Genomic DNA, 14,510 nt, shown 5'->3' on the forward strand with positions numbered 1-14,510 from the left:
TTATTTTTTAAAAAATTGTATTGAACTTCTTCAGTTTACCCCCAAATAGCTTAAAGATAAAACCTGCGGTAGGACTGATAGTTGTTGCACATAGAATTGAGACCAGCATCAGTAAAATAATGTCTTTGAAAGAGCCTATAAACAATAACATCTTTATAAAGGTCAAAGAAGACGGTCAAAGATGAATATAAACTTTATTTAAAACTCTGTTCAAGTTATTTAATGTGTTTTGATTCAAATATACACCTCTTCCAATGTGTAAATCTAGTATGTGTTCATGTGTTGTTCATCACTTGATATAGTCCCCACGTGATGACAGCAATATTAAGTGATTACTTGCATATGTGAAACAGTCATCATCCACCACAGACAGAGGTTTCATATCACTACCACCGCAGGCACACTGCTCGTGAATGGATGTGGTTCATGCATTCAGTTGCAAGTCGTGAACTGCTAATATATCAAGGGACGTGTAAGCATATGTGAAACAACCCTAAGTCTTAGACAAATAGACGATAACAAGTGAGGACCCACAAGAAACTTGCATGGCAGCTATCCTATTCACCCCATCTTTGCTTCCTCCCCTGTCCCACTACTTCTCTCACACTCTTTTTCCCTTCTGCCACCACTTTTCTTTCTCTCTCCTCCATGCATATCACTTCCTCTCTTTCTGCCCCCATTATTCTCTTTGTTTTTCTGCCTCCCCCTCTCATCATTCTTTCTCTGTCTTTCTGCCCATCACTCTTCTCTCTTTATCCCCCCACCATCACTCTCTCTTTTTGCCCCATCACTCTCCCAGCCTCCCACCTGCTTCCTTCCCCACACACAGCAGCAGCAGTGATGGCAGTGCTCCCAGCTGCCCACCTGCTTCCTCCCCCCCCCAGCAGCAGTGGCAGCAGCAGCTCTCCAGGAATCACAACAGATCTCCCAGCTAGAGATCAGTTCCCTTTAGGGTTGCCAGTTCCAGGTTGGGAAATTCCTGGAGATTTGGGGGGGAGGGGCTTTGGATGGTGAGGTCTGGGGAGGGAAGGGAAGGAGGGAAGCCACCTCAGCAGGATATAATTTTCTCCAGGGGAACTAATCTCTGTCATCAAGAGGGCAGTTATAATTCCAGGTGATCTCCAGCACCCAGGGATTAGCAGCAATGGTCCCTCTAAGCTGTGGAGTCTTGTGAGCAGAAATTCTACTTTGTGAGCTACTGGCATTAAAGTTGTGAGCGAGCGATTTGGCTACTGCATAAATTAGTTTGCTCTGGAACCATCCTTCCTGAGCTAAGACAAAAATGTGTGAGCCGGAGGCTAAAAACCTGTGAGCTAGCTCACACGAACTCATCTTAGAGGGAATACTGGTTAGCAGTGGTAGTTCATGGAATTCACTGCCACAGGAGGTGGTGGTGGCTACAAGCATGGACAGCTTCAAGAGGGAATTAGATAAGCATATGGAGCAGAAGTCCATCAGTGGCTATTAGCCACAAGGTATAGATAGGAAGGAGCTGCGGTGGCTCAAGTGCTTAAGACACTGTGTAAAGTGCTGTCAAGTCACAGCTAATTTCTTTCAAGCCAAGTGAGAAGCAGTGGTGGTTTGCCATTGCCTCCCTCTGCAGAGTCTTCCTTGGTAGTCTCATTTCCAAGTACTGACCATGCTTCGCTTTCTAGAACTTCCAAGATCGGGCTATACCATGATTCCTTCCCTCCTCTTTATTGGACAACATACTGGTCAATGTGGGCTATACCTAACCTGGATAGCCCAGGCGAGCCCAGTCTCATCAGATCTCAGAAGCTAAGCAGGGCCAACCCTGGCAAGTATTTGCATGAGAGACCATCAAGAAATACCAGGGTCGTGACGTGGAGGCAGACAATAGCGAACCACCCCTGAAGGTCTCTTGCCTTGAAAACCCTCTGGGGTCGCCATAAATCAGATGTGATTTGAACGCAAAAAACAACAGTGTGGGCTACATAAAAATAGACAAACCAGAAAGAAAATAGAAGGTAGTATGGTGCTATTTTAGCAAGAGAACTACATTAGCATTGTGACAATCTGCAGGCTCCGATCTGTAAAATATGAGCAATCATGAGACATTTAAAATATCTTAGGAAAACAAACATGAGATGCTTGTTCAATTTGATGTCTATCGTGTACAGTGTTTCTGCACAGTCGGTAAAAGGAAACCTTGGTCTTATGACTACATAATTCTCTAGTATAGAGAAAATGTTTTGTTACAGTTTGTGGTCTTTAGAGAAGACATGCAGTTTGAAGACTCTTCAGGGTAACACCTGAATGGAGGGCTGCTTTTACCTTTAACAGAACCTTTTTACAACCTAACCTTTGGGTTAGGATGGGGGGAATGATTTGCTCTTTGGTGGTCTGGCATCTTTTTCCTTCTGTTTTGTGATTATCAAGAAGCGTGGATACAGGATTTCTTAAAATGTGTGTAAACTAAGTGCAAAAAGAATAACATGGGCTGCTGTGTTCTAGAAATGATGTGCTTTTTTGATAGCTGATCCAGAGAACATGCATCTTCTAGAGGGAAAACAGGCAAACATGTAAGTGTGGCAAGCCATATGCTAATCTAGACTTTGAGAATAAACTCTCCAAACTTGGGACCTCAGGGATCTGTCAAGAGGCAGAGCAAAGGCTTGAGTTCAAGCCCAAAGTGTATAATAAATAGATAGTGCTGCTCTGTTGGCCCAACAGTTGCCAAAAGGCCAGGTTTCTAGTAGTAACACCAGGCCTGGTTAATCCAGGGACTTGTCAGTCATAGTTGCTGATGTTGAATACTGCTGTTCCTTCTGTTCTGGAAGAATTCTGTGGTCCGAATCCATTCATTCTAAAGTACTTATGAGACTAGGTCTCTGTCTTGAGGGTCCATGTTCAAACCCCTGGAACTTTTTTAAAACAAAATTTATACCTCACCTTCTTGCCCTCATAGAGTGGCTAACACATTAAAGCACACATAGTGAAATCACATCTTAAAAAATGTTAAAACCAACAAAAAACTTATATTTACACATATATTGAAGCTGCCCATACTTTAAAGCAATGAATTGCGTCATTTGGAATTTGAGATGATTCAGAGGTAGAAGCTCCTAGCTGTAAATTAATTAATAAATATAAAACAAAAGTGTTACTGGTTGGAGGGAACATCTGAGAAGCATGACAAGAACTTTATTTGTTTTTATTTGTCTTCAGTTAATTTTGCTGTTTTTAACTTTCTTCAGAGGAGTAGGCATTTTTGTATAATTATACTTGTATGCATATAGTAACACGTTTGTTTCATGAGATTGTATAGTAATATTACTGAAGTGTATGTTACAGTGTAAAAGTCAACAGAGTGCTTAATTGATCTTGCTATTGCATAAGTAAGCTGATTCGTTATACATCTCTTCATGCTAAATATGTCTCAAATCTTCTATGTACAGTAGTCATTGAAGGGTAGTGTCCATTGGAAAGCTGAGAGTCAAAAGGGACTCACTTCGCCTTTTAAAAATGATGAACTCTCTATTACAAGCCCATTTTATTGGAATTTCAGCAACATCTGATACAACTTCAGATACAAACTCTGTAAACGTATGAATGTGGCAGGGGACACTTAAATGTTAGATAGCACAAATGCAAATAAACCTTTCATACTTTCTTTTTCAGACAAGAAGCCCTTCTGGCTGCCATTAGTGAAAAAGATGCCAACATTGCTTTGCTGGAGCTCTCTTCCTCCAAGAAAAAAACCCAAGATGAAGTGGCTGCCCTAAAACGAGAGAAAGACCGCTTGGTGCAACAGCTAAAGCAACAGGTATAAGAGAATTACACTGCAATCCTAAACATAGTCATACCATTTCATTCCCGTTGACTTCAGTGAATGTAGAAGGGTGTAACTCTGCTTAGGATTGTACTGTTAGGCATATGGCCATTAGATTTGATTATTACCTGATTTGTATGTTGTTATATGAAAGAGTCACTTGTGCAAAACTGCGGGTTGCTCCTGCCGTCACACCTCCTCACACAACACAGCAGCATGCCCCAAACTGTCATAGAGCTGTGGTATGTTCCTTGGTATGGACAAGTCACGTGCATGTACTAAGTCAAAAAGAGGGCGCCAAATAATGTTGTATGCACAGAATAATATCTGGAGGCACTGTTGCCTAGTTTCCATAGAGGAGGATCATCATTTTCTTGAAAAGACTCTGCATTAAGATGAGTTATTTGTGCAACCGTGCCTATACTAGCAGGTAACTGAGCTTACCTCTGGAAAACCTATCATTTAGTATCTTCAGTTGGTGTATATTTTTAAGGAAAATACTAACTGTTCACCATAAACACATGGTCTTGCTGAAATAAAATGTTAATTCACTCATAGAAGGAAAAGCTTTTTAATACATCCTCTTTCTACAAGTCATTGATATCTTCAGGAAAGAGGCTGCCTCATTCCCAGTGTTTGGGATATCTTACACTTGTGAGCCAGATGGTCTTTTTTCTTTTTCTTTCTCCAGGTAATATAAACACTGGAGAACTGCTGGAAGGAAACTTTCTGTTCAGAGAACTGTAGGAGGCACTTGAAACATTCTAGATTAATTTCAGCTAAGTGGTTGTTGTGCCAGTTTTTTTTTCCTACGTCATTTGTATGCCAGATTGTTAATAAGAGCTGCCATCTTTGGACAGCCATTTTGGGCCTCTGCCCATCATCACCATTGCCGTTTTCTTCACTTTAACTGCCATTATGACTAAATTATTCTGTTGCCAAAGGCAGCAAATTGGAGCCAAAGACCCTTTCTACTAAAGATTTCTTCTGAAGCATTGGTCCTCTGGTAGCAGTGGTTTTTCACTTAACATTTAATATTGAAATAAAATATTTAAAGTTTGCTCAATTAAGTTATTTTCCGATAGTTAAAAACCAGCATTAAAGCTGGTCAGAAATCTAACTTTACACTTTTTATACTATTCAGCTTTACTGGAAGGATCATTAATACTGTCACTTTGCACTGATGGCCATACACCAACAAAAGCCTTTCAGATCCAACGTTTAATGTAAAATGCATATTCTCATTTCATCACACTGATCAAATATGATTTGGCATTTGATGTCCCTTCTCACCATTATAAGGAGGGAAAAGATTTATAATGTTATGGGAATCTGTGATCCCGCAGGTCCCAGCTTGATGCATAAATAGAAACAAAAGTCTTATCAGTAGTTTTTTCTGTCATGAGCTTCTTGGGTTTTCATCCCTGGAGACTGTGGGGTTTGTAACTGCTACTAAAGCCTCCCTTTATAAAGGGCTCTGAGTCCGTCAGGTGATTAGCCTGCCCAGCATGGCAAAGAAGAAAATAGTTTTGCAGTCTCTTCAAAACAGAAAACAGCTACTGCAGCCAGAATTGCAGTCCTAAGGGCAGGGGAAGGAGGCAGGGAGGAGAAAAGGGGAAACCGATGCACACAGAGACCCAGGTGGAGTAGAACAAGCCATAGCTCTATTGATTACAGCAGGAGCATTGGCATGGTACAGGGCATGGATCTAGACATTGCCCAACCTACCTGCTAATCAATGGAACCCCAGTCTCAGCCCAATTGCTGTAGGTAAACCTGGAATGGCACAGCCTCCGCATGGGTCCTTTGCCACTTGAGGATGGAGTCGAGCAACAGTCCCTGAGCTGGGCATGTTTCTGGAGAGCTCCACCCCCAAGACTCCTTAAGGGGGTCCCACTGGGGGAGATACCTCTCCCCCAATGGATCCAGCCCAATGCCTGAAACCGCCACCAGAGCTGGACAGTGCTTGTCCTTTAACTTGTCCAGCTCCCACCAAAATTCCTACTACCGCAACCAAGAAAGAAAGGTGTCGCAAATCCCATGAAGCCAAATGTCCTGCTCCCAGGATGAGAGCTGCATGCTATCTGCTCTGAACAGAGCTGCCTGAAGGAAATGTATGGGTGGAGAATTACAGATCTATCTGCCACCTCCATGAACTGCCCCACCACCTTGATCATTTTCCTCCTGGTGTCATCAACCTTGCTGTGGGAGGCAGCCCCCACCAGACATATCTGTCAAGCAGCTCTGACCAGAAGAGCTGCATACCCAGAAGGTGTGAAAAAAGAGACTGAAGATCTGCTTCCATGGCTAAGGCAAGGTCCACCTGTTTCCAGCTGGGCAGATCGTTTTTCCTAGTGAACCACAATGGCATCTGGAGGGCACCAGCAGGTGGCAACACACAGGACAGCCTGCCAGAGGGAGTTTCAGCACATTCCTCTTTGATCTGAAGCCAACCTTCCAGTCCCAATGAGGTGCCCCAGCCAGTTGTTGATGTGTAGTTGCCCACCCACTGAACACCACTGTGGCTGACTATCCAGACAAACTCAGTGTTCCCTGCAGAAACTAAAAAGGAGTATTAGTGGCAAGGCCTGGCCAGATGTAGGGGCCCGTAGGCAAAGGAATTCCACTGACTGATGGCCTGAAAGCAGGCAGGAGGGGGCAGTCTAATCTTGGCTGAGGTGGTTGTGCTGATCTGACAAGAGTGGACCTGGAGTGGGGAGGCCAGCCTGCATGACACTGGCAAACTGAAATCTGGTGAGGAAGGTGCCATCAGCATGGATGAGCGGACGGACGGGATGGGACCAGATGGCTAGATAGTCTGTGATGGCAGGGACCAGGCAAGGCTGACCACCTGGGGTGTCCGTAAGCTCAAAAGGGATCTCTGCCCTCCCTAATCGGTCTTAGATCTCCTCAGGGTCAGACATCGTATTGGCCATTGGATGGGGACATCCTGCAGCCTGGGGGCTGGCCAGAGAGTTTGTGCTGGGAAGGCGGGATCAGCTTCTTGCATCTAAAGGCCCTGAAAAAGGCCAGTGTGAAGGCAGCCCAGAATACAGCAGTCTCAAATTCAGACCAGCAGCCCCTGCCCGTAGCTAGGGATTTTTTGGTGAGGGGACTTTGGGGGGGGCTGCTAATGAAATTGGGGGGAGCTTCCCTCCTCCCCAGCAAGGGCAGCCCTTCCCTGTAGAGCATCTGGCTCCCTCCCTCCCCAAGTAGCCCTAGTGCCCCTTCCTGCGTCGCTGCGCCAGGATCAGCCTGACCTCCACCCTCAGCTTCCTCCTGGGGCCAGGAGAGGCAGGACATACAGTGGCTGGGCTGGCTACGAAGCTGTAGCATGTTGGGCACATTGGCACGCCCACTTGCTTCTTTGCCTTGCCTGGCTGGGTTTACCTGCTGCTGGCGGCAGGGCAGCAAGCATCTCTCGGCCCAGCCTCACCGCCTCTGCTGCTTGTGCTGCCCTTGTCCTCTCTGCCGACAGGCAATCAGGAGGGAGGGGCAGCCAAGGCTCAGGGAGGGAGGCCCAAAAACCCACTAAGGGGCCAGGCCCCGTGGGCTCTGTGGTAGCTACGGGCCTGTCTGCCTGTCAGAATAAACAGTACTAATCTTGGTCTAATTTGGTATAAATTAGCTTCCTGCAATCTCCATAAGCCACTAAGAGTTTTGTCAGGCAGGAAAAATACTTTGTTCGTACCTCAGATAAATCAACTATGATATTACTTGTACTGGTGTGGAATGTGTAGTTTTTTAAAGAAATCTAATAGTGAATGGAAGTGTCTAATATCTTTCAATGGATCTTATAACCAAAAGCCTAAGTTCATTCCTCAGATCTGGTATACCTTTAGCTGATTAGTGCTGGAGGCTAGCTATCATCACCTTGCCCTGCTTGTGAACTGTTTTGGAGCTGAGTTCCTCTGGAAGGCAAAATGCAAGGCTAGATGGACCAATGCCCTGATCCCCTATGCTGTGACTTTCCCCCCCGATAAGCTTTGATTTATGAATCCCTTTACTAACAAACATTGACTCTCTGTAAAGTGCATTTGGTTTTGATTATGGAAGGTAGGCTTCCACTTGTTACTTCAAACGTCATTTACTTAAGATCCAGTAATCAGAACACTGGTGCAAAGGTAACTTTATCTGAGATATGAACAAAGGTAACATTGCATCGAGCTTAGAGTGGAAGGATAGTGTGTGCAAGCCTGCAGGATTCACTCAACCAGGTCAGATTGCTTAAAGCACAGCACATTAGCAGTTATCGTTGAGAGGAACAAATTAGTCGAAAAATTGATTCACCTCAGTTTTTAGGGTTTTTGCACGTCAAACTTAAATACTTCATTGAATGAGCTACATTGATCAACCCAGGAAGGAATTCTGTGATGAGTCTCTTCATCCAGGTTCTCTGTTTTAATTCCTTACACAGTATCCTTTTCCCACCCACTCAAGTAGCAGATTGGTTACTGTTAAAGAGAAGGAAAGAGTTTTGCCAAAGGCATTCTGTTTCTTTAATTTCAGGGTGTATGTGTGTGTGCTTAAGCTTGGATGAGGAGAAGTTTTTCAGAAAGAGGATATGGTATTAGTGTTGTTTTAATTTAAAGTTCCTAGGCTGGTTGCTACAGGAATGAGCTACTACAGAAATGAATTTGTAACAAAGCATTGACCAGGCCATCCAAGTAAACTGAGCTGCCTGTTCCACATTGGTTGTCAGTGTTCACACTGTATTTCCTGTATCGTTGCAAGGATGAGGTGCAAGTGTCACCATATATTGTGGCCCCAGTTTAACTGCTCCCAAGATATTTAGCCGTCTCAATTGGTTGATAGTGAAATAGTGGTTGAGAGGCCTCCTTGTCAAGGGGGGGGGGGCAGGCCTGCTTCAGCAAAACAGTACTGAAGGCTGTCTAACAAAGTCCAGATGTGCTAGTGAGTGCACTTGGATTGTAAGTCATAGTTCTGCTATACATGTGGAGAGGCACCCATTCTGGAATTAGTGTAAATTCACATAAGTTGGCTTGTTTCAATGCAATTTATCTACTAAATAGATCATACAACATATTTCTCAAACTCTAATAAGTTATTTTCAGAGTTTATAGTCCTGTTCTGCAGCTTATGGTTGTCCATAGAAGCCACAACAGACTCTGTTGTGATGTCTTTTTGTTTTAGGTTTCAAAGGTTCCCCATCATAAGCATTTTAGGTGTCACTTAGCCCTGCCTGTATCTTTGTTGGCATTTGAAGAATTCTTAAAATGGGACCACTGTTCCAGAAAGTAAATAAATGGAGTATTAGACTTGCTAGGGTATCACCCTCCAAAACAGAGTGTCTTTTGGGCTGGGCTTAAGTGAACACAACTTGAGGACATCCAGTTGTCTGTTCTTCTTGGAGAAATGTTGATAAAATTTCAAAGGACACAGCTTCCCATGCATCATTTTAATCAGCAGTGATAAATGTAGGTTCAACGCATAATGTCAGCTGTGAGTGGTATTGACTGAAAATAACCTATTTGCATTGGGAGATGACAGTTCAACCTATGAATGGGAGCCATCTTCCACTTCGCTGCCAAGTATTTTGTGCCTGTTTGTTTGTTTTATTTACATTATAGTCTGCCTTTCTCACTAAGACTCAAAGCGAATTACACAGTATAAATCAGTACAATCAACAGGATGGGGCATCCAATAAATTATGCAGTAGATTTTGGATTGCAGAAATCTGAAACCAAGCCAAAATCTCAGCAGAGCTGAAACAAAGCATAAGCATTAACACAATTCATTAAACAATGCAGAAATTACATAGGAGGATAGAGAGGGGCCATGGCTCAGTGGTAGAGCATCTGCTTCACATGCGGAAGGTCCAGGGTTCTTTCTCCAGCATTCCCAGTAAGTATCAGGCTGTAGGTAATGTGAAAGAGCTCTGCCTGAGACTCTGGAGAGCCTCTGCCAGACTGAAAAGACAATACTGACTGCGACAGTCAGGTTTTCATTTGGATAATTCTCAGATAATTTAAAAACTGTGTGCCCCAACAGAGAATGCCCTGCTCAGTATGATTCTTGATCTGGTTACAGTAAGTGATGTGGAGCGTTAGAGTTCAGATCACTTCTTGTATATTATCTCAGTAATTTTACATCAATCCCTCACATTACAAATGAGCTAAGACTGAAAAGGTAGTGGTTTTTCATAAGACCACCTAGCAGGGCTATTTTTGGGCAGGAACGCACAGGAACGGAGTTCCGGCTGGCTCCAGAGTTGGCCACGCCCACTACAGCCAAAACCTCTGCGTGTGCGGCTACAGAGGGAAGGCCTGGAGAGCAACACCCTCCCCGGCGACTCCAAGGCAGGCAGGCTGGGGGGGGGCCTGGAAGGATCAGGGAAGCATTTAAATGTCTCCCCATGCCTTCCCTGGTCTGTCCAAGGGCTGGTTTGCCTGGGCACCCCACAGCTATAGGGTGCCTGGGCAAGCCAAGGGGAGGCATGGGGTGTGGCCTAATATGCTAATGAGTTGTATGGTCAGGGGTGTGGCCAAATATGCTAATGAGTGTCTACAGTTGGGTGTGGCCTATTATGCTAATGAGTTCCTGCTGGGCGTTTTCTACAAAAAAAGCCCTGCCACCTAGTAAGAGCTCATTGTAGAGATTAAATTTGAACTACAAGTCCCCTGGTTCATAGCTAAGTCTATATCTCAGTGTAAGAACCAATAGGAAATTTAGGCAAAAGAAGAGCTAAATATGACATGAATATTCAAACCAAATGTTTAGTCTGTTATTGCCTTGTATGGTTATGGCTTCAAAAACTCTCCTTTGGCACATATTTAAGGGTTTTCTTCCATAATTAAGTGAATCTTATTTGCCAAGGGTTGGAACTGTGATTGCTTCTACCCATCGCTCATTCTTGTGGCTAAGAAAATAAGGTCATAATCAGTGGACAGTTCTCACTGGCAGACCTCCAGCAGATGAAAACATGCAGGGTCAGTTTAATATTATGCGAGTATTTTTATCATAGTCCACTTGGCAGAATTAATTTGGCAAATGAATTCCATAATAAATATCTGTGGTTGTTTGCGGATTCCAAAAGATTGTGTGAGTTGATTTAAGGAAGTACAGAGAGTAGAGTAGAAATGGGATTAGAAATAAATGGAATAGGCAGGGGAAACTCTGATTCCTAAACAATTAATAGCAGCCACATTTATTCCTTATCTTTCCCCACTATCCACCTTATTAATATAGGGAAGACTTCCACTTGCTTTCCCTGTGTTCTCCACATCAGCTGTTTTATTTTGCTACCATTAGCTGGGATGTGTGTATGTGCATGTGTGTGTGTGCGCGTGGACTCTTTAAGGTGACAATTGTCAAATGGGTGAGGTAAGTCTATATTGGTTACGAGTGCAATGAATGCTGTGCCTGTTTTCTGATAGGTTGGTATGAAAGTGTTTCTTCAAATGTTGTAAAGGTTTTTTTAATGGCTATTCTTATACTTCTAATTGTATGCCTTAGATGTTGTGCCTCATTTAGAGCATTCTTGGAAGTATTTGATAATATATGGAGATGCAGTCTAGGGTTTCAGTGCAGAAACAAAGAGGATGAATGCTCAAGGTAGGACTTCACTTAGTAGTGGTTCTTCATTAGAGAATTATTTCTTCCCATCAGTTTGCCTGGCACGATCACCTTTTGAGCTTTAGGCAACAGGTGAAAATATTTCCCCCTGGGTCTTTTGCTGACTGTAATTTGGCATTGTCTGTATGTTTCTCCAATTTGCCTTGTCTCTGAGTGGTTCAACTGTTTTCTGTTCTCACCTTATTCTGCTGATTACTATATTAACATCTCTTCTCCACTCCTCCTTGGAATTATTTATATATATATTAGTATTTTGTTCATAGCCACTGTGTGACACAGAGTGTTGGACTGGATGGGCCTTTGGCCTGATCCAACATTGGCATCTCTTTGTTTCTCCAATTTGCCTTGTCTCTGAGTGGTTCAACTGTTTTCTGTTCTCACCTTATTCTGCTGATTACTATATTAACATCTCTTCTCCACTCCTCCTTGGAATTATTTATATATATATTAGTATTTTGTTCATAATTTTACAGTATTACGGAAGCATGCTAACACCTTGTCAACATTATATAATTTCAGTAAATAAATTCTAGAAATCAGTGGATCTTATGTGCATAACCTTTGCACAACATTTGGTGACTTCAAATGAACCTAAGAGCACTTAACGTTCCCTTTCTTATTAGAAGGTCTGAGCATATTAACAGCAGTGGAGGAAAAGGTCCAGAATAAACTATGGAGAGCAGCTGTAAGTCAGTTAAAAGAAGAGTGAAAGGGAAGAAATCACTCTGCTCTAGCACCTGAGACCTTATTGAATCTCAGAAGAGAAGGTTTGAGGGGGTTCAGGCAGGATTTCCAAATTGTGACTCTTTCGCAGGATTCTTCATAAGGTCCCTGCTTCTTATTACTGAGCTGTGAACCATGAAGTCCCTGGTTCAAAGTTGTATTTTGCGTCCTTAACGTAACCCACTCAGTGTTTGTCAGTTATCTGCTGCTTGGGAATATCAGTACTCAGCCCCTCAATAGAATTTTAAAGAAAACGTACAGAAAACATTTAAGATACTTCGAAATGCTGTATAATATTATTGTTATGACTAACAGTTTTTTTGGATCACCCTCTAATTTCACTGTGGATTCTGCTAACTGTATGGTGAAGCGAATGAGAACAAACAAGCTGGAATCCAGACAGAGGTGACTGTGGGGAAAGCTGATAATCTAGAAGGGGTTGATCTCCCTGTGGGATGGGGTGAAATTAACCTTCCTCAACAGATCAAGTGAAAAAATTAGGAGTAGTCTTGGAACCCACCTTGTTTTTTCATGTGCCACATGATGCAGTTTTTGCTTATGCCAATCAAGAAGCATTTTTCCCTTCTAAACTCAACTGACTTAGCCACATTTACCCAAACTTTTATAAATATATAGCTCTGTACTACCGTAACATGTTCTACATGGGGCTACCCGCTTGCGGGGTAGGGTGGGGTATAAATTTAATAAATAAATACAAATAAATAAAGGCAACTCTGAAACTTAAGCTAGCACTGTGGGTCATTTATTAACGTGCAAGTGCTGAGAGCACATTATATCTATTTTGGAAAAAAGAAACCTCTTAATTGCCTTCTTATTTGTTTCTGGGCTCAATCCTTGTATAAATTTGGTGTGCCTGCTCAGGTTTTCAGAGCAGCTTCTTCTCTCAGGTCTCTGCCCAACAGATATGAACTTCCTCAGACAGGTTGAGAACATTCTCAGCTATAGTCCCTTTTCTCTGGAAAAGGTTTCCAGAGGACGTCTTCTCTGTTAGCTTTTGTAAGCAGTGCAAACCACTTCTTTTGCAGGTATCTTAGAGCTATCTGTGGACTGAGAGAAGTATTTTGGTCTTGTTTTAATTGTTATTATTTTAATATGACTGTATTTTAATTAACTGTTTGGTTGTATGGAAAGGCAAGATATACTTTTTTGTATTAAACACATTAGCATCTTCTTGCATTCTCCCCCCCCCATCTTTTACAAAGCCCTGTTTCTTAACCTTTCATTTCAGTAACAAGATACTAAATTTCTGTAACTGTTGATGTTAAATTACACGTGCATTATTTAAACTTTGCTCTGTGTAGAAGCTATAAGTATCCAGAGGAACTTTTACATTCTTTGCTGTCCTTTTTCATATCCCAGAAGGAGGCAGGGTTAGATTTCAGTGAGTTATATTGGACTGCCATTAGAAGAATCCATTGCCTGGGAGACTTGAGGAAATCTGTATTCAGATTAGCTCTTTTTTGACCATCCGTTCTACCTTTCTCCACAATATTTCCAGATGCCTAAACTTCTACTTCAGAATACTGAAATAATCTTCCGGTCAACGGAACAGCAATGGCGGACGCTCTCCTCACAATGGAGGAGGGTGAATCGCACACCAGCGGCCTGGAGGGGTGCCACTGCAAGTGACACCCCTGCGGAGCCTTTGCGATAGGCTCCAGGCCAGGGGGCTTTTGAGGGGTAGCCAATGGCGTAATGCTGGAGATTTGAGGCTCCCCTCCGCCCCGACGGTTCAGTCGCTGAGTGGCCTTTGGGCATAAGCTGGACTGACCGGGACAAGCGCCAGAGATCGAGGGGAATGGCATAAAACTGAGCATGGTCAGATAAACTGGCCATCAATGAACGTGAGTTCTGAATAAAAACATAGTTTGAAAAGCGATTCCCCCCCGCGCGCGCGATTGGAAACAGAGATTGCAAAGAGGGACGCCTCTTTTGCGAATGAGCGGTTAAGACACAAAGGGGGAGAGGGGAGGAAGTAAACCGAAAGTGTTTTGAGAGACTTACCTGAATTGCGAAGTCATTTGGCGAGTTTTCAGAGTTGTGGGGAAGCGGCAGAAACTGTAAACAAAACAAGAAAGATGGCGGCCCAGCAGAGAAAGTTTAAAACGAAGCTGGGCGGGCAGAGTCCGAGACCGGAAGAGGGAGCAGATGTCCTCAAACTCCTGGCGGATATGCTCAAGCCGGTGATGGAACAACACAATGATATTAATCAGCAATTGACTGTGCTGAATAAAATCTTTAAGAACATAAGAACATAAGAGATGCCAATGTTGGATCAGGCCAAAGGCCCATCCAGTCCAACACTCTGTATCACACAGTGGCCAGAAATACCAGTGCCATCAGGAGGTCCACCAGTGGGGCCAGGACATTAGAAGCC

General features: G+C 43.3%; 1 protein-coding gene across 6 annotated transcripts in view; it reads left to right on the plus strand.

The window, feature by feature from the left end:
• Window positions 1-14,510, plus strand: part of ERC1 (ELKS/RAB6-interacting/CAST family member 1) — a 296,094-nt gene that overhangs the window by 230,803 nt on the left and 50,781 nt on the right. For all 6 annotated transcript variants that reach the window (XM_015422884.1, XM_015422885.1, XM_015422886.1 and 3 more), the window contains one exon: window positions 3,643-3,787. In XM_015422884.1, coding sequence (XP_015278370.1) covers window positions 3,643-3,787 — 145 coding nt within the window. The remainder of the gene's footprint in view (window positions 1-3,642; window positions 3,788-14,510) is intronic.

The sequence above is a fragment of the Gekko japonicus genome, unplaced genomic scaffold (genome assembly GCF_001447785.1).
Source record: "Gekko japonicus isolate JY-2015 unplaced genomic scaffold, Gekko_japonicus_V1.1 scaffold34, whole genome shotgun sequence".
Classification (NCBI taxonomy): Eukaryota; Metazoa; Chordata; class Lepidosauria; order Squamata; family Gekkonidae; genus Gekko; species Gekko japonicus.